General features: G+C 39.8%; 1 protein-coding gene across 1 annotated transcript in view; it reads right to left on the bottom strand.

Annotated features, from left to right (window-relative positions):
- Window positions 1-27,735, bottom strand: part of T265_12908 (hypothetical protein) — a gene marked incomplete at both ends in the record, with an annotated part of 98,259 nt that overhangs the window by 12,364 nt on the left and 58,160 nt on the right. Inside the window, 6 exons of the mRNA XM_009166216.1 lie at window positions 4,089-4,425; window positions 9,449-9,565; window positions 11,525-11,628; window positions 21,941-22,138; window positions 23,705-24,022; window positions 25,338-25,401. Coding sequence (XP_009164480.1) covers window positions 4,089-4,425; window positions 9,449-9,565; window positions 11,525-11,628; window positions 21,941-22,138; window positions 23,705-24,022; window positions 25,338-25,401 — 1,138 coding nt within the window. The remainder of the gene's footprint in view (window positions 1-4,088; window positions 4,426-9,448; window positions 9,566-11,524; window positions 11,629-21,940; window positions 22,139-23,704; window positions 24,023-25,337; window positions 25,402-27,735) is intronic.

Here is a 27,735-nt window from a genome sequence, read left to right as displayed (position 1 = left end):
GTTGGAGTCTTTTCTCTCCGACACTAGGCACTGGAGCGGGTCAGCAGCAGATACCCCAAACTGGCGAATCAGCGGATATAACAGACTTGATGGAATTGGATGACGCCGTATTTTCTTAGGGACTCACGAGAGAAACATTGAATATTGAAAAACAACTGGTGGCCAGCAAACATTTGAACCATGTGGTTTCCCGAAAGCTAAAAGTTATTTATGTTTTCCAATTTTCCTGGCTTTTTCGCCTTCCTCTCACATTCTCAACTTTGAAGTAATATCATTTTCTTACCCGTCTCAGGCAATATTAAAGCGCTTAAATAGATAGGACACCTTAGCGTTTGAAAGCTATAAGCACTGAATTTTTATCATAACCATTCGTGTGTACACATCCGATTAAAGGCACTTTTTCAGTCAACATCTTGCCTTATCGGGGTCGGTATAAGAAATCAAACGCGAACCGATTATGTCCTCGAAAAACCATTTGCAATCCTATTTTTAACCAACAGCTATAAAGTAGTCTGATCCACGTGAAAAACTCGTTTGTTATCGGTCTTCCGGGGGGTACGTCATACTCGCATCAGAGCGTAGTAACTACATCAAACCACTGTCGTTTTTTTGTTCGCATAAGCTCGCATTAGACAGGAGTGTTGGAAAGCTACCAACGAGCATTTTGATAACTAGAGGAGTCTGTTTGATTCACAGAGTACGAGATGTCCCATACAGTTCATGTAGTTTCCTGTTCCATACCAATGCACGCCATTGTTGCGAACAGTGCAATAAATAAGGGCGGACGAGAAGATAAAACCCTGTGACAGCCTAGACTGCTTTGTGCGCGAAAATCGGCTGGGATGGTTTTTCAAAAAATGACAGATCCATTAGACTTCAGCAGTATGAGAGGGATTAGACTGAAGTAGATCGCAACCGACAATTAGAGTGGACTTCTGGGACCATTTAGGTGGAAGGATGCAGTCCCTAGCCTAATCCAAACGCATTTTTTTCGCTCACGATATCGAAGTTACACGTTTTCAATAATTTGGTAGTTACCTTGAAACTCTTGTGAAATAACACGTGAAGCGGAAACGTTTGGTAATCTAATACACAAAATTTTGGACCTACGTTTAGTTCAATCATCTGCACAAGGAGTATACCTCAACGCGACTGAATATAAGGAACTCGGTTAGTACGCGAACTGAAAGGAGTGGTCTTTTTAATAGCCACTGCATACAGTAGTTAAAAAAAAATAACAGGCCTGTCACAATCCGTGAGAACCTGCATCTGTAAGCCGAAAGTATGCCACATACAGATGTGTACAGTTAAATTATTACAAGTATCCTAAAACGATCAGTTAACCGATTAGTTAACCAATTAAATTTGCTCCATTTCGAAGTACTATCCAGTCTGCAGGGTGCATAAATGCATCAAAAATCACAGGCGTGGAAGCTGTCCTCTGGGGCACTTGCTGTGACTATCGTGTTCTGTCGTGGCGTTCGTTGTCAGATGATTAGTGGCCAGTACAGTTGCCACAACTACATGGCAAACAAGACAGCGTTGAAAATGCAAAAAATAGACGTGACAAACCACCTGATCGTAGAGCCCAGCGTGGTTGCTAAAATAAGGACATCGTCTAACAAATTGGACCGGCCACCATAATAGTAAAAGAGGGAGTCGCATTCGGCTGCTTCGGAGAAAAAGTACGGGTTTCGAACATAACGCGATTGAAACACTACGGTCGATAACTCAATGATGAAGTTCAAAGTCACGCATATATGCCCCCTGTGGCAGCAGGTTATAGCATACAGCAGCCGCAAACCACCACAACGTCCAAAAATTTAAATTTGAGCTTTCGAAGGACCCATTCTCCCTAACTTTATGAGACAAAACTCGGATTCTCGATCACTTACGTTTAGGCTTTAGTAAGCCGGAGGTATCCCAAACCTTACGCTTCATTTAGCAGCTTGCAGTTATGCAGCAAGAGGATATTGAAGCTGAAAGATTATTACTATCAATAATTAATCACCAGAGACCACGGTTTCCAAAAACAGCCAGGCGTTTTATCACGTAATTCGTGCACATCTGATGAACAGCTGTTATTCAAGATGCTTTTTAACTAATTCAAAGGCAAGGAGCAAAACTACAGAGCCGTAGATGTCCGACCAAGGGCAATCCGTTCTGGACGGAAAGGGCAGGAATACAACTACACTATCCATTCTCTCTTTATCTCAAGTATATTGATACATCACCATACTTCAGAGCTTATATATATTCTGTATTCCAAGTCGAAACCAGCGTCTTTTTGAGTACGCCAGGTTCCGGGCTTTCCACGCCCTGTAATGAATAATCGATCTCCCTAGTTTTGTACTGGCATTCACGTAAATGTCCCACGTTAGGCGTATTCTGATGTAATGGGTTTTATATAAAGAAAATCAAATAAATGTTTTTGTGCAGTTTATTACGCAGCTCGTCACATGCAGTAAATTAAACAGAATTTCAAAGGTTACGGATGCAACTGATGCGTCAAAGCTATCACACCTGGTGCTATTTAGATTTCGACACATGTTTTACTGATAGATGTAGCTCAACAATATTCGCTTGCTTATTCATAGCATGAGAGACAAATTTGCACTGAAACAGTGGTCACGTAATATCATAGAATTAGCTTCCACTATCATATTTTACTAAATGAGCAGTGGAATGGAGATTTGTGGCCTAGAAAAGTACTTTTTAATTGATTCATTCAGCCCAAATTAACTCAAGGGTGTGTTTCTCTGTTTGACCACCAGACCGTTGCCACTCAATAAATGAAATGAAGCTCAAATGGATAGAAATTTTCAAATTCCCACAATTGACTGGGACATTCACGTGATATCTGTAGAGAACAGAGAAGACTGGATTCTGGCTACTCAGAATTCTGTTTCATGCAGTGCGATCAGCTTTTTGAAACCCAACATAGTTGGTGCTCCTTATGACCTACCTCAAGCGCACATTCAGGGTTATGCAGTCCAAGGTCCAGGGCCTTCAAGACCGTCATTAACAGGACTCTGGTTCGGCTCCACGGGTTAGAAGGGATGAGGTGATCGACAAGCACAGATTTTGTATCGAAAAACTAAATTGCGTTATGTTGACTGCGAGTTTAAAGCACTGGCTTCCATGGCGGCTGGAACGGACCAACTAACTGGTGCACTCACTATAATTCTTGTGGTGCCCAACCAAGACCAGAGTGCGTAATATATATTTCAAGCCATTCACTGAGTCCCCTACTATCAGTTAGGACATGTCACACTCCGGTTGCCCATGTTTTCGAGATCCGCTTGGGCCGTTCGTATGCACCTTCAGCCTTCTTCGGTTCACTAAAAAGCCAACTGAATCACGTGAAACAAATCTGCTCACAATGCATTCCCAAAGTTTTTCCATAGCTAACTCATGAATGTCGTCATCAGTAGTGAAACTTGCCAGCTATTTAACCTTTCAGTTCACGAAGAGTGACTAGGCCCATGTCTCTTGGCGATTGACCATCTGACGGTCAAATACAGAGACCAAGCTTTGTTCGCTACACCGCAAACCTACGATAAAAATGTGGTTAGGATGTCTGTTTATAATTGCTTCGTCAAATCGGACCAAACAAAGTATCCTTCTGGAACTAGATCCTCGTCCGAGCTGTTGTCTTGTTTGCTGAGTGTGACAATTCACTTACAAGCGTTTGATCACCAACCAATTTGCATCCAAACTGTTCAGGTAAGCACAAATACAGCACAATAGAGCATAACTGAGAATAAGGGATAAATTGAGAGCGAAGTGTCACCAGAAGTAGCAAAAATAAAACGACCTTCAAACAGGGCCATCAACAGACCAACAGATGGATCGCTGCAATATATCTGAGAATCTTACAGAACTTACAATACGCACGCTGCGATACAAAGGGAATCCTGGTAGCCCACAAACCAACAGAAATTGTTTTCAATGCCATTTAATCCGCTATGTTTCTGTGTTTATCAAGCTTACATTAACCAAAGAAATTTCTAGGCTATAGATACTCCTTCACTTACTTTGTCCAAACAACGCATTCTTTTATTAAAATCGCATGCAAAATTACTCACTCGGTTCACAGTTTGCTTTGACTCTCTGTCTTCTTTCTCTATCAACAAAGTAGCCAACTGTTTTTGAAGCAACTCTGTGCTCTCCGTATTGGTAACAAGTGAAGAGCGCCGAGAAGAGTCTCCGCTCGAACTGTCTCGAATGTCCGGCATTGTCGTTCCGGAACAGATGTGAAAACCAACGGAAAGCAAGGCTTGTAGTCTGGACAAATTAACTGCTTCATCTTTTTGATGTGATGTACGAACGAAATTTGTTTGACCAACGAAGTACGACCGATTGAGATGCATTTGTGCGGCCACACGGAAAAGATCGACAAAGATGTCTTTCCTTAGGTAAGATCTAAAAATTGCACACACGGTACAAGCTACTATTTCAACGGAATGTTAACCGATTTCAGTCCCCTTCAAAAATTAGAAATGGTACTGAAAATGGTGCATGAAGATTCTCCATTCTGGAGAAAATCACTGTGGTTAGTCAGAAAAATTCTTCACTTATATTTGAAGATATCTTGACCGGGTAGCCTTGTAAACTGCTCATTAAACATATATGGGAATTTCCTCAAGAAAACGACGAAGTTATCCATACTGTAGAGAAAAATCCTTACGGCCAAGTTCGGTTTTCGGCATCAAGACAGTATTCTAATTTGTCTTCATTTGACTCAAACAGGGTCTAACTACACCAGCTAAACGTTCTGTTCAGGACAAAAACATTTCTCTTCAAATTTGTGTTCCTAAATATAGACGACCTGTAGTAACATATAATACTGTTTCTGAATGTATGCTGTTTAAGCGAACCGGCAAACTCACCCAAAAAGTATTGGGTACGTATGTTAAAGTCCTCAGCCCGGATTGCTTAGGACGATTTAAGAATTATTCATTTACAGAAATGTCCACGTTGCCGGAATTTATTAATTCGTATGGTTTTATAAAAGTAAGTCAGGAAGAGGTGAAATGGCATCCACGCTTAAACACAGGAACAAAGAAATTGGATATTGCATACTGAAAAACAACCAATCAGGTCACCAACTATCCAAAAGCACCTAACCGTTAGACGAAGTACACAGCCGCAAATTGTGTTGGCGTCAGCTTGATCTCTCGCCTATGATAATCTTCAATTCTTTGTGTTGTAGACAGCCTCATGTTTTAATTAGTACACTGTTCGATGTAAAGCGGGACATTTCCTCGGCAGAACACATCAAAGTAAACTTCAATTGAGTTGATTTCGCCGACTGAGTTTAGTTAGGGGTTCAAGAACACAGGATTGATGGAAAAAATTAGGAGCAGCATTCAATTGATTGACCCTGAGTGCAGCAAAACCGGTTCTGGAATATCAGCAATCGTATAAGCCACTTGCTGCTTTAACCTGTACTGGGGCTCAGTTGCGTATGCAAATTTTTGAGGCAAAATTAACTGGTGAAAATTTTTGAGACTAGCCCCGCCTGGAATTCTGGCCAATATAGCATGAGAAGATCAGTGCCGTCTGAGTGACAATGCCACCCAGCAAATACAGATAGAGCAGTTTCTTGGGAAATCAAACAGGAAAATCCCCTCATTATCAGTTTGGAGGAGTTCGGTCTGTAATGCATAAAGATCACTGAGAGATCTTGCCAAAGCTCTTACCAGTTTTGTTTCGTTTTTTGAATTCTGTAGACTGTTTTGTATAACAGAAAACTCTTTTTTAACCCGCGCCGTTGTGAGCACGTTTACGCAAGCACTGGGGGGTCTACGGTCGGTAACAATTTAATCACCGATTACACTTGCGGTCAATGAGTGCAAGCGCAAAGTGCAAGAGGAAGAACGGCTACAGTTACAGGTACAAGCAAAATAGAGACAAAGAAGTCATTGAAAAAGATGAGAAAACAGGAGAGAATGAGTTTATTTGGTGTAATAGATTCCATCATGCAAAGCCTTGGGATCCGTTGTTCATCCCATAGTTTTATATCACTATAGCAGATACCAAAAATCTGTGAAAATAAGATGTGTTTATGAAATGCATTTATTGTGTTTGGTAGTTCCATGCCAGCAGAACTTAAATCCGCACTTCCATAGTGTCCCCTGCCTCCGTCTTAAGCACATTACAACTATGCCTTTCAGATCAGGAAAATTGTAAACAGTGACAAGGATATTCAAATCAGGTGAAATTTGTTCCTCATTCTGCTCGTCTTAAGAGCACCTTGTCCAGTTAACAGAGCAACAATGTGTAAATAATGACAGAGACTCCGTTCTCGCACAATGTTTGACTGCCTGTCCCCAAACGCCGGCGTTTGTGACACGCACCCGTTGCGTCCCTTAATTCATGGATTTCGGGACCACTGTCGTGCAAGTTCTATTGCGGTATTCATCAAAAACCCCGGGTGTTACTTAGGTCCGCGTGACAGCATCAGGCGAGAAGATGGACACTACAAACTTGACCGTGTGGTGTGGACATGTTCACAGTTCACGCCACAGGAAATAAATGCTTGCATACTAGCTCAAACAATTTCTCGGAAGTGTAACATCTGTTCTTTTTCTATCTGTTGGCATTTGTTATATCTGCGAAATTCCAAACAAAGCTGTCCTAAAATTGTGCTTCACCTACTTCTAAACAAATAAATCAGCAAACCAATCGCACCGCTTATTCAGCTGGCTCCATCAATCATGCAACAGAGAGCACGCAAGCGATGGTCGAATATTCCATCCGAACAGTATCTCATGTTAAACAAAAACGTAGTCAGAACTACGAGAAAAAATAGTCTCACCATGACACGGAGGTCCACCATAATCTTCGACAGGTCACTCCATCTGCAACTTACCTTCACTTAGCAGTTTGATACATTATTTATACGATCGCCGGGGCGACTGTTGTAAACTTAAAAAACTTGAAAATCCCCTAATCGGTTGCAGTTTCTCGACCTGGGTGATTATGACCAATGTTGCATTCATCATAAGTTGTTTTTTAAAGCCAGAGACTACCGGAAATCTACCAGAACCTACTGCTTGTAAAAGTTGTACCACCTAAAGACAAAACGTACGGAATTGTGGTGTTCAAACAATGTTCTACGTAAATTTCACCGGCGGAATGAAGACAGAATTTGAGTGGTGAAATGAAAACACCCATCGGTGGTCTACCGGAGGCGTTGGAACTGTCAGCATGCTTGTGTGTTTTCTGGGATTGTGGGATAGTACAGTCTGAGCGAGATGGCTCAGTGATAATTGCGCGAATTAACTGACCGGCGGTCCGTGGTTCAAACCAGACTTCTGCCTCTCGACTTTTCCGGTCTAGGCTTGCGCAACTTGGCAGTATGCTAGTCCTCATACTTCTTTCAAGTGGCATGATAGCTAGGCACCGAAAGGGCGCGGTCCTACCAAGGTCAATGCATTACATCATGCAAAATACTCGAGTACGTTTCAAGCGCATGAACAGCATACCCGCAAGCCGATTACGGATAGTTCTATCGCCCATAAAAGTCTAATTCATAGAATAAAGCAATGAAACTTAATCAGTATAAAACATAGAGGAGCACCACGTACAGTCTTCTTGAATATAAAAGAAAACGCTGGCACCGAATCAACATTATGTTGACAGGTGAAACATCAAGGAATCGTTAAACACGTCACAGTGGCCCACATTTATCAACATCCTCTACTCCCTCATAAGTTGTCGCTGCCGTAGAAGTCAAGAGGGCTTCTTCCTTAAGATCACTGCCATATACAGGCTGCTTGAAATGCTCCAGTTGATTACGTTTAACTCAGTGTTCGTAGATATTTTACTTTGCAAACTGTCGTGGTCGAACTAAATAAAACATTTTGCATTCTAGCAGAATATTTAGCCAGAATATCTAGGGGAAAAGTAGCGCCATATATTGGGACACCACATGCTTATATGCATGATCATGTGTCATCGTGTATACGCATGTCCACGTACCTACAGTTGAACTGTAGAAAAGCTAGGCATTCATATGGTTAACCAAGCAGAACCTTGGGTTGCCGGATCTTAGTCGTAGGTATCGTGGGATTTGTCGATTTTGTTTTCACGTCACTTTCGTTTGAATATCATTCCTCCTGTTCTGCCTCACTGATTCTGGTGAGTCCACACCAAAGTTGGAAGTACTGAGTTGGAGTTTTGCTTATATCAGAGCTCATCAATAGTGCATACCCTTGACCGTGCCAGGGTTTGAGCTCCAAACACCTGACATGCGATGCGATCGTATTGCCACTACTCCATCAGCCCATTCTGGACGCAACAAAACTATCATGTCTGGAAAAGTGAACTTTTCCACGCTTGAGCGATTTGATTGGTTTGTATGAGAATCATAATCTGAGATATCAGAGCGTCCCTATGGTAAATTTGAAACTCCCAGGAGTTTTTGCTTTTCGATTCCGTAATGCGTACTTATTAGGAGAACCAGCTCCAACGTAAGTGGACTGCACAAGTGCCAATCGAATAACCGTTTTAGTTAAGACAGATTTATCTGGTTGTTCTTCACTTGCCCTTGACCGATGAGTTCCGTTTTTAGTATCACTTTTGGCCCACCACTCTCCACGTGAGTTCTATAAACAATCCGTTTTCGGCTACACATGACACGCCTGTACGTATCCGTGTCCAATAGATCAGCTGATTCACACGTTCATTGGCTTCCTAGTTTGGCTTAGAGCATCAAGCGGCTATCCAGACACGGTACGCGAAATTGAGATGTTGAGAATACTGTGACCCACAACAGTTCTATCAAATATCTGATTGTTGTATGGATACTATATTTTACTAAAGCCTTCCGAGGAATGTAAAAAATTGTACACTCGGAAGCCAGTGAATGTTCCACCTTTGTTTCTGTCTTAATGGCGATCCAAACTGCTGAACTTAGTTTGAGGCCCTAAAGTACCTGGGGAACAGTATAAACTCTGTGAGGAAATTCAGTGTTGATTAATGATCCTTGCTTACAATCTAATCTACAGCTGAAAATACCTAGATGTGGTCTGTCTAAAGCAACAGTCCGAACCTGAAGTCAGGAATCGAACTAAATTGGTTTCAACTGAGAAGCGCTACTCTTTCCTGGTACAGAGTGTCTAAAGGACCACGGTTCGTCTACTGACGCATTCAGATTTGCTCGTGAGTTAACATTATAGAGATAAAACGTGTTTAGCAAATGAAGACAGTGCATGGCATAATTCCACCTATTGGGTCGAGATTACAGAAGGCACCAGTGGACGTTGATACGTACCGTATTGAAAAACGCATTGCAAACGGTCATAATTTGTCCAAAGAAAGCTTGTGATGTTTGCGATCCCAGTGTTCCATGGGACACGCATATACAGTAGTTTTCGGCAGCCAGGGACGTTTCACGTTTCTTAGAAACAAAATACGCCCAATAATAAAGAATACTTACGTGATACAGGCTTGAATTTGTTGCTCGTCCTCTCCATTTAATGGAATCTGAAGGGTTTGTGCGGCCGACGACAGAAGTGTCATTATGAGACCGTCCCGGGTAAGTGTGTTCCAAGAACTGCAAAGATTTAGGTGAAGAAACAAATAAGTGTGGAACCAGAAGAAGGAGATGATAGGGCCATCATTGGCCATTCAAGTCAGTTTACTTCCAACAGCCAAATTACATAATCCATCGTTGCGATGATATGTGGTTTTTGCCAACAATACGTTTCATAGGTAACCCTTACCAACCCTGTTATGTCAGCTCCGACGAAAACGTCATTCAACCTTAGGTAAAAAGGCCCAAAGAAGAGTAAAATACAAATGAATTTAATCAAGCCACGGATGTGTACCTTTGATACCATGCCCTTCATCACTATTTCACCATCAACTTTTGTCACTTACGACCATTCGACGAAGTTTTTTCACAGTATCTCGATTACCGTCACCCAAATCCGTTTCTTTACACTGTGGATATTTTCCAAGGCGCACCACAATATCATCCACTTTCGCTTGTTTCATTTTAGCTCCCCACTTGCGACAAATGACTCTCCTGTGCGGCACCAGTAGCAAAACCTTCGATGCTTTGGTCGGTAAGCTCACATCTGAAGGCACAGGTAAGAGCTACTATGTTACGGGATAAAAGAAGAGGTTCAAAGAAGGCGTGCTGGAGCTCAAAAGGACCGTTGCATTTTTCTAGGTTTATGCAAATGAAGAAAATGGTGCAGAACGGAATCCCTTTCCCCTCGTAGAGTTTGAAGAAAAAGCAAGAACTCGGGCGTGCCGATGAAACTGAGTGAAAATTTCTGTGTGCTGGTTAGGACTATCCAACACTTTCGATGACTTGAAGAAGACTACCAAAACATAAAGAACGTGTGACAGACTACTGTCATTAGTAGAGTTTGTTCTCGTAAAAGTATGGGGGGAATTGTAATTCCATTAATCCTGAATAATATTCAGTTTCGCGTTTTGTCCTGATTGGGACTTTATCCGGTGGGCGTGCCAGAAGTAACCGCATGTTGCTTGCACCTACAGTTATCACCAAATACCAGGGAACTTTGTGTTCATCATCCATATTTGTAACCGGGCATGTTTCATGCTTACGAAAAAAGCCTCCGTCTACCTGTGAATTTGTCCGCTGATTCGCGATGAGACTGCCCATGCTTATATTTGTTCTACCTTCCCCGTTCCCTACCGCAGTATCGCTCGAAAAAAGAATGTTTACACTGTGATCTGCATATCATTCGTTTCGAATGGCCCTCTACATTCCAAAAACATTTAAGCGCACCCTTTTCTCACCGTGCTACGCAATTTGGCATCCTCGTTTTCAAACTAGGTTCATCCCACATGTGAGCAGTTACTTTTCCACTGATCAGTTCTTATTGCTAGAGAAGGACTTACTTACTCACGTTATGGAAGCATCCGGGAGACAGTTCAGTAGCTATAAGTTCGACTAAATCCCGACGTAGCCTAAACGCTGCAAGCTAAATTAAACGACAAGAAAAAACTAGTTTCCTCCACAGTTCGTATAAATCTCTCAATTAAGCAAACCACAAAGTCAAACTGAATTGCCACCCGACTATAGTCAACGGGCGCAAAATAATGATACTTTTCGACCTGTGGCAGTGAGCCATTCACAAAAGTATTTTGTGCTCGCACAACCCCCTTCAGAGGGGACAAAAAGCGGTGCAAACGATCGTCCCATTGCTGAGTAAATATGATTATCTGGATGAATCCCGATCATCAATTGACCAGCTAATCTATGCTGTAAACTGCACAGTCAAAAGTGTGTAATTTTGTAGACAGAAGAGGTCTGAGCAGATGCACCCAAACCCAAGTTGCATGAACCTTTTTCAAGCCAAATCGCTAAATACTATTCCGTTCTAAAGTTGATCAAAATCACCGAACTACACAACGAGGCTTCATTTTGCTCGTTTCAACAATAATTGACCAAATTTATTCACATTGAACGATTGGGTGAGTCTCTCATGCATGCACATTAATTGATGACACAAACAGTTAATCGTATTCCTCCTACCTGTTCACCACACCTTCAATAAACGACGGTTTGAACAAGTATTGTAAGCAGTTCACCATCTGGCTTTGATTACCACATAGGGCCTCCGTGCACAGCTTTGGTTCCTAGTGAACAAAGGGGCAATCACAATAGACAGTGAATCTAAAGATGGATTGGGATAGATATAAGTATATAATATCCTAATTTAAACGAGGAAAGTATTCAGTTTACCTGTACTTTAAACAATGGGTCGCACTTGAGTTATCTTTGCTTAACTAGTGACTTAAACTCTAACCAAAACACACACCACATTCTTTAAATGCTTGGTAAAAAATCGAGAACCGAAGGGTTTCAACTGTCCATACAAGGCCTTTTTTTGTGATATTGGACTAAATTTTACGAGTTGACATTTGGCCCAGCGTACGATGAAGCCGGTTTTAATGGTCTCGCGGAAAAGGGAAATCTTCAGAAAAGATTAGACAGGCGAATAGCTAGGGTGATTCAGTAAATCCAAGTTTCAAGATGGTGGTCCATACAAAGCCCAAAATCGCTGCAAGTCCATTTTGTCTGAATTGAAACCTATTACAATAAAAGCTCAGTAAAACGCACCCTGTTCTACCGGATATTTTTGCGGAAAAGAGTTTCCCAAATAAGCGACCTATAAAACTAAATAACATCATGCCTGATATAAGCCAGAGTTAGTGCCTTACAGTAAATTTTGCGAACGCAATGGAGACAAACAAGTGATATGCTGCGCCGAGTTAGTCGAAACACCACTACCACTTTTACTGATGTAAATAATTCATTTGTCTCGATTTCTGAACGGTTTAGGCAGTCACAGGTGAATGGCTGCTCAGCCATGAAAGATGATTTGGTGTAGAGACTTGTCTCTTTTGTTGTGGAATCTGAATACCTTGTGGTAAGCATGAAATCATAGAACCTTGCTAACTCAATGGCAATAAATTTTCCTTTTGGAAATCCAAGGCATTCTACCCCACTTCTGGGATATAACTTTGTATGATTCTTCCCCCCTTTTTCTGGACTCAAACAACGGCTTGGTAAAACCTGTTTCGGTCTTAAATTATTTTACAAAAAGCACTCGGTGCTACTTGAATTACAGCGCGAAATAACCGTATAATTATCACAATCTGTTTTATGTTTAACCTGGTCAGTGTTGCATAATAACCCTTCACATGAGCTACTAAATGTGGTCTGAACAAAATTCTGCTTTGCACTTAGCAGACTGCATGCGGTTGCTGTCGGTTTACTCAATTCACGTCCTACCAAACAGGCGTTAAAATGCGAAGTATTTCGTCTTACTCCTGGAAGAAATTATGAAATCTAAGAAAGGCTGTTCGTTGGTGAATGTGTGTGGTTGGACTTTGAAACTGACTTGGATTAAGAGACAATGACGATGAGCTCATGATTGTTGCTAATTTGAGTAGCCCATGTGCAGAACCGCTCACTGGGGCACGAAGAGTTTAACGAAAAATTGCTCGATTCCGTTTAACTCTGGTTGTGAACTACGTAAATTCCCCTACGATCTTGAACAAAATCTCAGTTAGTTAGCCACCTACCATGAAATACTGTGACAAAACCCTAGCACTGGTCTAGCCCTCATAGACCTGCAGCCAATTTCACCCAAACAGACGCAAAGGGCTTAAAATCGGCGAGCCATGGGTACATTGTGAACACCTCATTGAGCGCTGAGGTCAGTAATTATTCGGAGCTCTCTATGTTTTTTCGAGAGGAATATGTCTGATACAATTTAAACCCATTATCTATGATTTCCTGAAAGCAGCTAAGGTGGTTATTACTGATATTTTGCGCCATTTGTCTCCGTGTTACAACCACGGAAATGGACAGCGCGCTTTAGTCATATCAAAATGTTATGATATTCGTTTTCTCGGAAGAATCTTCACTATTTTGTTCCAAAACGCCTCGTGTACTTTCTCGCTAGCCGACTAATTGCATAAATAGGAAAACCGATAACCCATTGTTTTCTCTTACCCGTACAGGACAAAGCCATAAACCATGTGGCCACGCAACATTCGTGTTCTACACAGAAAATGAAACTGTTTACTTGGTCGTCGTACACAGCCGATAACCAGTTTACGGTTTACCGGATGAAACAAAAGAAGAAGGATGAGTAAAGCACAAACTTGACGATTGTAGTGGGTAATATCTATGGACAGTACAACAACAACATGCTTGCAACTTCGACGACAACCGGTTGATCGATTCGCCAGTTTTCAAGAAACAAACAAAAGGTAGTTTATCAGAACGCGGTCATACTTCGTGACAAAAACATCGGAGAACAGAGCCATAAATTCCGTTCCGCACTTCGTGTTTTTTATGGTGAGTAAGTAAGATACTCAAGGCAGCGGAAAAAAATGAAAGAAATAATCTATCGAAAATTTTAAGCTGTTTAGTTTGATTATATGAGTTGCTAAATCTACTAGACCGTTCGTGATTTAGATTCTCCGAGCTGCATATTTTCTCTCACAGGTAAGTCATCATAATACAAAACCGTTCTTGATACACGGCATTTTCTGAGAGTATTTTGGACTATAAGTGCTCTACTGATTTCAAGCTTTGCACTACGTTATGAGTTCTGCCATAGTGTGGTCACGTAAAATTGATACTAGTACTTTTCACCAAGAAGAAATTTATATGCCTTATTTACTAGCTGGTTTCGTAGAGATCTCCTATTTAAGTAACTTCAGAATCACACCAGACGTTACGTTATTAAATCAACGGTAGCCCTGTATTATATGCGTACAGTGTATGTATGTATGTATGTATGTATGTATGTATGTATGTATGTATGTATGTATGTATGTATGTATGTATGTATGTATGTATGTATGTATGTATGTAAGTATGTATGTTATGTATGTATGTATGTATGTATGTATGTATGTATGTATGTATGTATGTATGTATGTATGTATGTATGTATGTATGTATGTATGTATGTATGTATGTATGTATGTATGTATGTATGTATGTATGTATGTATGTATGTATGTATGTATGTATGTATGTATGTATGTATGTATGTATGTATGTATGTATGTATGTATGTATGTATGTATGTATGTATGTATGTATGTATGTATGTATGTATGTATGTATGTATGTATGTATGTATGTATGTATGTATGTATGTATGTATGTATGTATGTATGTATGTATGTATGTATGTATGTATGTATGTATGTATGTATGTATGTATGTATGTATGTATGTATGTATGTATGTATGTATGTATGTATGTATGTATGTATGTATGTATGTATGTATGTATGTATGTATGTATGTATGTATGTATGTATGTATGTATGTATGTATGTATGTATGTATGTATGTATGTATGTATGTATGTATGTATGTATGTATGTATGTATGTATGTATGTATGTATGTATGTATGTATGTATGTATGTATGTATGTATGTATGTATGTATGTATGTATGTATGTATGTATGTATGTATGTATGTATGTATGTATGTATGTATGTATGTATGTATGTATGTATGTATGTATGTATGTATGTATGTATGTATGTATGTATGTATGTATGTATGTATGTATGTATGTATGTATGTATGTATGTATGTATGTATGTATGTATGTATGTATGTATGTATGTATGTATGTATGTATGTATGTATGTATGTATGTATGTATGTATGTATGTATGTATGTATGTATGTATGTATGTATGTATGTATGTATGTATGTATGTATGTATGTATGTATGTATGTATGTATGTATGTATGTATGTATGTATGTATGTATGTATGTATGTATGTATGTATGTATGTATGTATGTATGTATGTATGTATGTATGTATGTATGTATGTATGTATGTATGTATGTATGTATGTATGTATGTATGTATGTATGTATGTATGTATGTATGTATGTATGTATGTATGTATGTATGTATGTATGTATGTATGTATGTATGTATGTATGTATGTATGTATGTATGTATGTATGTATGTATGTATGTATGTATGTATGTATGTATGTATGTATGTATGTATGTATGTATGTATGTATGTATGTATGTATGTATGTATGTATGTATGTATGTATGTATGTATGTATGTATGTATGTATGTATGTATGTATGTATGTATGTATGTATGTATGTATGTATGTATGTATGTATGTATGTATGTATGTATGTATGTATGTATGTATGTATGTATGTATGTATGTATGTATGTATGTATGTATGTATGTATGTATGTATGTATGTATGTATGTATGTATGTATGTATGTATGTATGTATGTATGTATGTATGTATGTATGTATGTATGTATGTATGTATGTATGTATGTATGTATGTATGTATGTATGTATGTATGTATGTATGTATGTATGTATGTATGTATGTATGTATGTATGTATGTATGTATGTATGTATGTATGTATGTATGTATGTATGTATGTATGTATGTATGTATGTATGTATGTATGTATGTATGTATGTATGTATGTATGTATGTATGTATGTATGTATGTATGTATGTATGTATGTATGTATGTATGTATGTATGTATGTATGTATGTATGTATGTATGTATGTATGTATGTATGTATGTATGTATGTATGTATGTATGTATGTATGTATGTATGTATGTATGTATGTATGTATGTATGTATGTATGTATGTATGTATGTATGTATGTATGTATGTATGTATGTATGTATGTATGTATGTATGTATGTATGTATGTATGTATGTATGTATGTATGTATGTATGTATGTATGTATGTATGTATGTATGTATGTATGTATGTATGTATGTATGTATGTATGTATGTATGTATGTATGTATGTATGTATGTATGTATGTATGTATGTATGTATGTATGTATGTATGTATGTATGTATGTATGTATGTATGTATGTATGTATGTATGTATGTATGTATGTATGTATGTATGTATGTATGTATGTATGTATGTATGTATGTATGTATGTATGTATGTATGTATGTATGTATGTATGTATGTATGTATGTATGTATGTATGTATGTATGTATGTATGTATGTATGTATGTATGTATGTATGTATGTATGTATGTATGTATGTATGTATGTATGTATGTATGTATGTATGTATGTATGTATGTATGTATGTATGTATGTATGTATGTATGTATGTATGTATGTATGTATGTATGTATGTATGTATGTATGTATGTATGTATGTATGTATGTATGTATGTATGTATGTATGTATGTATGTATGTATGTATGTATGTATGTATGTATGTATGTATGTATGTATGTATGTATGTATGTATGTATGTATGTATGTATGTATGTATGTATGTATGTATGTATGTATGTATGTATGTATGTATGTATGTATGTATGTATGTATGTATGTATGTATGTATGTATGTATGTATGTATGTATGTATGTATGTATGTATGTATGTATGTATGTATGTATGTATGTATGTATGTATGTATGTATGTATGTATGTATGTATGTATGTATGTATGTATGTATGTATGTATGTATGTATGTATGTATGTATGTATGTATGTATGTATGTATGTATGTATGTATGTATGTATGTATGTATGTATGTATGTATGTATGTATGTATGTATGTATGTATGTATGTATGTATGTATGTATGTATGTATGTATGTATGTATGTATGTATGTATGTATGTATGTATGTATGTATGTATGTATGTATGTATGTATGTATGTATGTATGTATGTATGTATGTATGTATGTATGTATGTATGTATGTATGTATGTATGTATGTATGTATGTATGTATGTATGTATGTATGTATGTATGTATGTATGTATGTATGTATGTATGTATGTATGTATGTATGTATGTATGTATGTATGTATGTATGTATGTATGTATGTATGTATGTATGTATGTATGTATGTATGTATGTATGTATGTATGTATGTATGTATGTATGTATGTATGTATGTATGTATGTATGTATGTATGTATGTATGTATGTATGTATGTATGTATGTATGTATGTATGTATGTATGTATGTATGTATGTATGTATGTATGTATGTATGTATGTATGTATGTATGTATGTATGTATGTATGTATGTATGTATGTATGTATGTATGTATGTATGTATGTATGTATGTATGTATGTATGTATGTATGTATGTATGTATGTATGTATGTATGTATGTATGTATGTATGTATGTATGTATGTATGTATGTATGTATGTATGTATGTATGTATGTATGTATGTATGTATGTATGTATGTATGTATGTATGTATGTATGTATGTATGTATGTATGTATGTATGTATGTATGTATGTATGTATGTATGTATGTATGTATGTATGTATGTATGTATGTATGTATGTATGTATGTATGTATGTATGTATGTATGTATGTATGTATGTATGTATGTATGTATGTATGTATGTATATAAGAAACTGAGCCAAGTCAGGCAGATCTGTCTAGTGTAATGCACTCGGATGTGGTAAGCGATCCTTGATTTGGTGGTCTTGTGGAGGATACCCCTGCAGTTTGTACGGGCTGTCACTCTGAATGAGAATTTGTAAGTTGTGGAGGTATAAGCGCCTCCTCACCAAGAAGCCATCAGCAAATATGAACAAAGCGGTTACAAGCCATTAGGCCTGAAGGTAAACTTCTCATTGGCTTATGAAAAGTGGCCGTCTTCAAGCGTCCTTTTATTCGGGAGTACGCCCGCTCCTGGGCTTTCTTTGAATGTCAAACAATAATATAATGCAGTTCCACAATTTCTGTTTCAGCCTTCACCTTCCATCAAATGCAGCGACGGAACTTGGACACCAGACCAGAGGCTACTCGCATACTTCATCAGTAGTGTGCACCGTCGCACCTGTAGGAGAAACTTGCGCAATGTGTTCAAAGCTTACGTGAATGTTTTAGGTACATATTGTATTAAATGCGTTTGATTCGGCACTATAGTCCAAAGTGACCCAACGTAAGGCATACACAGCTCGTACCTTCATGACTACTCGCCTTCACTGAGTGGAAAACGATAGTTGGTCACTTTTATCTTGCCACCGTTAGGCGACTGCATAGCTGGTTCACAGAATTTACAAGAATACTTTATCCGTTATGCCCTTTCTTGCCAATGTGCAATGACGGGTCGGATACAAAAACCTTGGAAACAACCCACCGTCAGTAATCAGTAACGCTGGAGACATGTTGATCAAAATGGTGCATCATTTATTTTTTGAATAGCTAAGGGGCGTAAAACGGGGTCCAAAAGTACACCAGAGTAATGCAAGATTGCCCTCCAACTGGCCTAGTGTACTTGACAGCTGACAATAACAATGTCCCTGTTTGTCCTCGTGAATAAAAAGGAGCCTAAAACGTTAAAAAGGATCCGCGACGTGGCCAGCAACCGAGAAGGCGTCGCAACACTATGCTTCTTTGGAACCAAGCACAATACTATGATTTCAATTGTAGAAATCGTTTTGCAAACCAATTTAACCCTCTTTTACAAACGAAAAGAAACACTGGTCGGCCACCAATTAAACTGACAGATACTCTTTGACCTGTTTTTGTTCCACGTATGCCATGACTTCACGAACACTAAGTTACTTCTCGCGGGACACCAAGAAAATCACGTTAACTTACCCCGAGCACAACAGTTGTTTTGGCGACAGCCTAAAATCTGTTGTGTCATGGTATGATGTACAGTCAACTACGGCGTCTTTGTAAGGATACCAGGATCGTTTGATTTAGCATCCTATTCCATCTTGTGGGCAACTGGATCAGCGATATTGTGTGATGATCGGTCATGTATTTTTCCTCAATGAAACCAGCCCAATCACCTCTAACTTAGTCAGTATGACATGTTCAATAATAGCATCAATTCCGCGAGTTGACACGGGCTAACAGCTTCCGAATCTATACCGAAACGTACATGTCATCACTGTACAATGATATCCATAAGTTTGGCGTTCCACTCCAGTGAGAAGTAGTTAGTCAACGAGGCTTTGAAGGTCCGCTGAGTTATCTACCTCCGAGAACACCCAGAGACCATCTAAATAAGAGTTTTTGGAAATAAAAAAATAGGCTTGTTTCCGGTAAATGTTCCATTTTTGAGTAAATTGGCTCACAGAAGGGTGGTTGAAGGCTCAATACATACACCTAGATGTAATGGAACAGTTTACACCCCCTATGCAAGATTAGATCAGTAATCACAAACCGCACGTCATCACGGTGGCACTATCTGCTTTAGAACCTTCATCTGACATTGCGGACCATCTCAATATCGAATTTTCCTCGGAGCTGTTTCAAAGGACATAAACAGAATGATGAGTTCCTCATTGTGGTTGCTCGCCTGTGTCGACTTTGGATACGCTTTTAACAACATGGTTAATAACTTAAGTTGCAAGCAGCTTCATGATTCCGTGTACTAGAGGAGAATTCAATGACCGCTTACGGAGACCCAAGCAGACATTGTAAACCCCCATGGCTAAAGACTTTACTGTTGAGCCCACTACTTTGTCTGTCTAAACATTACCCTTATGGAGTTCACTTGTCCAGAGGAATCGTCATCGTACCTTTGGAATCTTGTGGGACATCTTGACTCTGCCAACCGTTGCGCCGTTCGTGGACAAGCCCTCTTTACAGCCATGCCATCATGTCCTGTTTTTCTTCCACGTTGCAACAATTTTATGACCGCCTTTAGTTCCGCTGCAGCAGACAGACAAGCCAGTCAAGTCTCCATTTTAAGTAAAAAGCAATCGAGTAGCATAACTCATCCACCTCTGCTGGTGGATCACGCAAATTCGATTTACCCAGGTTTGTGAGGCATTACTAAAGTTAGATTGTCTCTAGGAAGTAGAGGTATTTGGATCGCGGTTGCAGCAAAAGTCCCTTTCGACTATGGCCATTAAATTACAACTAAAGCTCTTCTATTCGGTTGGTCCTTAGTTCCTTTTCTAGTTCTCACAAGAGTTTCGGGAGCTCGTCCCCATCGCACCAAGTCGCTTTCAGAAGCAGTTTCTCATTCGGATTGTTTTAGCGATCACTAAATTTACTTCTTGAATCAAGGCAAGTATTATTGAATAGTTCATTCTCGTTGAGAATCATAGCCAGTGTGCGCGGATCTCCACGGGGATTTGAACACGCAACCTCTCAGCTGGTTGGTGAACACCTAACTGTTTTGTCCCCAGTTGCTGAGTAACAGTATGGGAAACCCGTGCTTGGACAGCCCCAAGAAGAACGAAACATCGGTGAAGCACTTCACGGTGGTCTGGCGTAGATTTAATTCACTCATATGATCGATCTGGGGTTAAACACACACTTGAATTTTCTATCTAAATGTGACACTGTGGAGGCTTGTGTGCCAGCAAATATGCAGGGTTTTTCTTCCTTGAAAAGGGATATTGAGCAGCCATCGTTCTCGAGTTGACGAATTTTGGCTGATTCAGTATTGATCAGTTTACATTATCATGGTAACGTCGGTCTTAAGAACTAATCCATCATCGTATATCTACCCCTTAACAGCCATCGGGGTCACGATTACCATGGTTTATCTTTTAGGTATGGCTAGTACACTCTTGTTCAGGACAGCCATCACAATCCAGGTTGGGAGCCGCAGAAGAATGGTCTACTTCATCTCTGCGGATGGCACTTTGTGTGGGAATGTAGCATTCGTTTTATTTCTGAGACTATATTTATATGATTATTTCCTGTACCCACCGAGAGAATTCAGCTAGAAGACCCATCTTCGAAGGCAGTCGGCGCTGAATTTACCCGACAACAAGGGGACTGAGGCTCACTCACTGCGCACAATATGCTTTTCGAATAGCAACCGGTTCCTTGGTCTATGAACAATTGCTGATGCATTCGGACGATTGCTATGTGCAGCCTTTATGGTCAAACTTTTCCAAAACCTCACCCTTCGGTTGCATACATATTACTCTTCTATTTGATTACACATTGGGCGATTTTTCCAATGGTGACAACGGGTGTGACCAATTCATTTTCTTCACGGAACGCAAGGTTCTCTACTTAACGGGCAACAAGGCCGAGTGACAGCCACTCACCCCTTAAGTCGAGAGCAAATTGTTCCACATAAAAAGACGGCAATCTGTTGCGAACTTTATATTTAAGTGACGACCTGGAAATACTCAGTTCAGTTTCTGTTTTCGGGCCGGATCAGATGGTCTTCTGTTAAGTGGGAAACGATTAACTCTAAACTATTCGAGCAACCACGAAAAAGCATCACTTTTTTGTCAACACATGGAAATTATACAAAGTAGTTATGGACCACTTGACAAATCTACATCGTGAGAAGCCCGACAGCGGTATCCCAGAACGTAAAGAATGATTGACGGCAGTTTTGGACTTGAAGTTTTCATGTTTGGGTATAGATTAACTTACCTTCGTGTATACACCGATTGCCAGACGCAATAAAACACAGACGCCTCGTGGAGATAACATTGACCAATCCGGATCACAAACGCCGCTCGGTGCTGCTTCTCTCTTGGACGAGCTGACGTTCAGAACGTGTTCCAAACATTGCCAAAGTCGTTCATGCATTTTGCCTGATATCCACTGGCGCATAAACAGTCCATCAGGCTGGACATCAAAATATGTAGCGAAAGAAACAAAACTGATTAGTATGCACAAAGGATCATAGATTATTCGGCAGGTTCACAGAGCTCTTAATAGCAATTGAGTCAGTCGACTAACGCAATCAATGCAGTTTCCGAGTCAGGGAACCAGACTAACCCTATGTATTGCTCGAGCCGTTTTACTTTCGGTTTCTTCAGTTTATGCTAATAGATTACTGGAAAGCTTAGTTCGCGTGTCAAACGACCAAACTTTTAATACCGACGAAAGTAAAACCTCTTCATCGCGAAGTTGGCTGTTAGAGAACATCAACTAAGCAGCTATAAGCCATTGGACAGAAAAGCATGCGTTTCATTTGGAAATAGTTTTAGAAACTGAACGTTTTCACGCATCTTCTTGAACTTCCATGGTATTCATTGACTAGTACCCAACTATAAACGAACACTGCAAAGCGGTTCCACATGTTCCGTAATAGACTTCACCTTTCATTAGACCCGAGGCGGGGCCTCGACACGACCACAGACTACTCGTATGCCTCATCACTAGTATGCGCCTTTACAACGGTCTGGGAATGAATGTGCTCCACCAATAAGCCATAATATAAAGAAAACCTCTATTCAGCGTTTCTTGGTTGACCCGAAATTATCTACTTACTCGCACAAGACTGGAATTTTTTGACTGGCGCTAAAAAGCACAAAATCAAACTACCAGCATTCTATTCGTGCCACAAATTGTCGGTAGAATGCATCTCAGTAACCTCCAGAAGGGTCTAAACACAACCTTTCGCCAACCAGTTGGACGCCACAGAATCCATCTACGGGTGGCCAGCTAGCGTGCATTTATGCAAGTGATTTCACTAACTTTCGTGAAATGAAACAGCTGTGTAGTTTCGTTCAGATTTACAGCCTGGGTTGCACTTGTAAGCCGTGTGAAATGTATACCTTATTCATGAGTGGTCGGACTGTCTAAGTCATCAAATTACGTGACCCCCAGAGTAGAGAGTAGGTAACTGGCAGTCAGAGGGTGACGTGATAGGTGCCGTTTAATCCCACCTGATAAACTCCAATAAGAATGAAGGATATTCGAACTTCCTTGGATTTGGCTACCCCTTTCTTAGTAACAGGCCTTTCAATCTCAAGCTTACGGTATCTGATTATTAACTGCCCTATGCAACTCGACGGCCAGTTTTTATAAATTACTTGACATGCGCTTTAAACTAAGGTGGGAACCACCGTCTGTAATTTAATCTTGGAGCCGTTCCTGCTTTGATTGGGGAGAGAAGTAAAATCATCTTCAGCCAGTACCATGAGCAGTCAGCCAGTCACATCAGAGAAGGTTTGCCGTAAGTAGGGTAAAAAATGAAGGCCTGTTACATGCTGGAAAGTCTAGTTCAGGCAAAATGACTGGCACCATAAATTCAATCTTACTATTGAAAAACCATGCATAATCATTCCCGGACACCGAAGCTGTTAGAAATCTGGTGGGCGAATAACCAGCGATATTCAGTAATCTGCATAAAGAACATTCAGTAAATCTAATTAATGGCATCTGAACCCGAATGCTAGAGCATACTTGTGAAAAGTGAACCAGAGCCAACTCCACTACTCCGTCCAGCCATCCGTGGTTGGCGGGCCAGTTCAACTGTGGTATTCCAAGTGTCATAGGTAGCTCGAGTTCTTCAAGGGCATCGTTTGAACCCCCAGGAGTGCGAGTCGTTCTAGCACTCACGTTTTCGCTCATTGCAAGCAAAAGCCTGCAACGTGATGCATGGCTTTGTGCTAGCGGGGACATGAAGATGCGCCCGATGGCTTGGGCCAATTCACGAGGTTGGACATTGCCTTCTTTGGACTCACAAGGTCCCAAACGTGAAAGCACCAAACCTAGGGCAGCCTAACAACGTATGGGAAGAAGTATTAGTGGCGTAAGTATGAACCTCCAAGTAAAAGAAGTGAATTTCAATCGTCGATTTGCTTTTATTTCAACTTTATTAGTAATTTTGACGTGTTTTGTAAAGAAAAGTTCTGCCAATATTAAAAAGAATACTGAGAGCGGGTACAGAAATGAAACAAAAGTGGGCAATATGAGAGCCATGCCATGAATTAGTCACTGACTATGTAGTTTGAGACAGCAAAGAAAGATGCTGTATGATGCTCTCAACCGGACGGTTCGGAAAATCTTCTGCCGGTAGCTGTTCTCTATAAATCCATCACTTTATAGATAGAACCCTCAGAGATGTTTGAACATCGCTTAGGTTGCGTGATACTTTTCCAAGTGCATACTGCGGAGGGTAAAGCTTGCTTTCATAGGACACACATGTGTGCTCTATCATTCCAGGAAAGAAGAAATGAATCTGCACAGTGGTAGATGAATGCTGCTCAGACTCACATAACTCAGGAGTAATCGCTTATTTTCGACAAAATTTGTAGGATGGTGATGAGGTTCAACAAGGCCTAAGCCTCTCAGACTTCAAGTGTAGGTTGAATCCTAGAGTGAGATGATGTGCAAACGTTGACGCCATAGACGAAAGTGAAATTCGGACGCCAATAATTCAAACAGGTGCACTTGTGTGTGCATTTGATGCGGGACATCTAGTATTCACATTTGCGAAATACTAATTGATAGGCTAAATGTACGATGACACTAAGCGGACTGACCAATTTTATCAACTTAGCTGAGTTAGGCTGTCATGGCTACATGCCCATCCAAATTACTAATCTGCTAGTAAAGAGAATGAACTGCATCAAGATAATTGTAAGGGGAACAACAAGCAGCTGTAGATCTGATAAAACTTCGATGGCTCAGCCCAGTAACAATTCACTGCTACCATTGTTGATCATCAGTCTTTAGGTTTCATTAGAGTTTCCACAGACAAAGTGAAACTGGTTTTGTTGGTACTGTATGAGTGGAGGGACGACTCACCAATCTGCACAGAGGGGGTCGCGACAAGTCGTACTGGAATGCTGCCCCCAAATTCTGCAAACACTAGCTACGTTTTAAACACTATTCTGCTAACAGTATGAGCAAGTACCAGACAATCACACCTGCCCAAATGAACAGTGCCTCGACATTTTTCAATCAGGGAGATACCGGAAGCCTGACCAGGTCTCTACCCCAAAGAGGAAAACTAATCTCGGAACATTTTTTTCCAAATGACACAATATTAGGACACGTAAGTTTGTACCGTGTCGTGTTGGTGTGTACTTACTGCGTGACTGGGAACTTGGGACTCAACGAACATACGGTAGAGTTGAGAGCCGGATTGCCTTATGCTGTCAGACAGGAAGAACAGACAGAAAGAACACAATGATAAGATTTTCCTGTTTCCAATGGTGACCGGGATGAATACTAGCGCAAACAGTGTCTAAACATTTCTCCCACCCCGGTGAATACAAGCATTCAGCATGCAATGTTAGATGCTCATTCGGAATTCAGCTATGGATCAGTTGCAATTCCAAAGTGCTTCGAAAAAAGAGTTGCCGGGATTTTGGAACTGTCATAAAAGCAACCAGAACGTGACGACACTGCCAATAAGACGCAGCCTATTGCCAATCTGGAATTTATGAGCGCAAGTACACCACTGAGTTCTTCCGACTGAAAACCTGTTTCAACTGTGAACTGTTTGATTACCCTCCTTAATGTCCGGAATTTCAAAAACAACATCCAGATAAATACAATCTGTTAATGCCGTGCTTACTGTGTATTCAAGAAAAAGATCACAGGGTTTACCAGGAACACGTATCAAACATACGTTTCCGTTTTGTTGTTGATAGTTTCATGTAATCTACGTTTTCTAAGCTTTAATATTGTTGCTTTCTGATGCATAGAGCCTATCAGGTCAACCATGCCGACAGTCTGTAGGCTTATTTAAAAATGAGAGGATTTATGGTAGTGTGACATCTAATACTCCCGAGGAACATCCTTCTTCAAGGAATACCTCGTGGAGAAACAAGCACGCGTGCATTTCTCCATTCAAGTATGGAACTTGTCTTTATCAAGAAGGTACGCTGACGAGTCCCACGTGCTAGAAAATAATTTTAAAAAAGCTTCCCACTGGCTGTTCCCTCCAGGAAATTCCTCAAACAAATTCTTGACAATGAGGCTTCAAATATATGGATCCACAATAAGACAAGATGCTCTCAAGTATCCCCTATTTGATCGTTGTGGTTGGTTCTTATGGTAAACTAAGTTCTAGAGTTTACGTGGTTATCACTTTCTTTTGAAAGGTCCCAGCAGAATTTTTGGGAAGAATAGCTAGAAAAACCACGTGACGAGTTGGGGTGTCCCCCAATGGACACATTTTGACCAAAATGATATAAGCCTCTTGGGTGAATCAGTTTGCGAATATGCTTTGGATGGAGGTGAAAGCACATTTCTAGCCTTCAGAAGCGACTGTAGCTGTGTAGGACTACGCGGTCCTCTACATTCACAATTCTTGTTCTGCTTAACTGATATAGCAAGTGGAGTAACAAGGACTTTTCTTTCGAAGTAGATCTTGTCTTGACTCGAGAATAAATTCTATCGTGGTAGTTTATAGAGTCTTCTGGATAGTTATTCCTCTTCAGTGTCAAGTACACGAAATTTCATGGTAGCTCCATAAGGATCCGTAAGCGCTTTTATTGTGTGTCGAAAACCGTAAAGTCTCTGGATTGTCCCGCTATCACGATATTTGGTAGACTAGCAAACAACATGTAGAATAGGCAATAGTTGTTGTTCCCAAATTCACGTGCGAGATCTCTTTGGTTTTAGTTTAGGTTTATACTAAAATTTTGCTAAGCACTACTCGAAGTGCATGGTTTTGAAAGTACTGTAATCTGAATTTGTCGCGCACCTCGATTCGAAATAAATCCTCCAAGGCACTAATGTCGTGAAGACTGAAAATAGCGCAAATTTTTTCTCTAATCGAAAAATTCATCGCGAATAAGATAGTTTATCTGGTGGACTCGTGCTGGTCTTGGTCAGTTTTCAGAGCTCGCCCACCGGATTCAGCCAACAGTGATTTTACTAAGTTTCCATAGGTAAGCTGTGTCCTTGCGCAGAGTAGTGGATCAAAAAGGGGGACATTATGATTCGGGTTTGTCCATGATTACATAAACTTGAAGCTTTTAAGTTCGTTCGATTCAAATAATCCAGGTGCCTTTGGGGTAGCTTCAGTAAATCATCCTCTGTGTACTTTATGTCGACTGCGCGGCCGCACACATAAAAAACGGGAACGGCGTCCCTCCTTTTTTGGCATTTAGTCATAACTGAATGCTACAGAATCAAAAATATTATGCTGTCAAGTGGCACAGAAAACCCACAACTTTTGCTGATACCTCCGATGAAGTCACGTCACATCATGAGCATTCCAACGTGCACGCAACTGATAGTCTGTCGACAGTGAATTATTTGTGCTGACCGCTCATCAGAAGCGCAAAAAGTTTGCCATCGCAATTGAATTATACATTTCTTATCGTGGGGCATTCCTCCTCAGCCGCAAGCATCAAAAAAGTTCAACCGTCAGTCTTGACATGAAAGTAACGCGATTGCTCGACATGACATTTGTGTCGAATTCCTAACCACTGTGATTCACATTTTCACCAGCATTTGTTCGCAAATGTTAGCAA

Source organism: Opisthorchis viverrini, assembly GCF_000715545.1.
Source record: "Opisthorchis viverrini unplaced genomic scaffold opera_v5_23, whole genome shotgun sequence".
In the NCBI taxonomy this organism is placed as follows: Eukaryota; Metazoa; Platyhelminthes; class Trematoda; order Opisthorchiida; family Opisthorchiidae; genus Opisthorchis; species Opisthorchis viverrini.
Note: the sequence above shows the minus strand (reverse complement) of the source record. Positions and strands in the feature narration are given on the sequence as shown.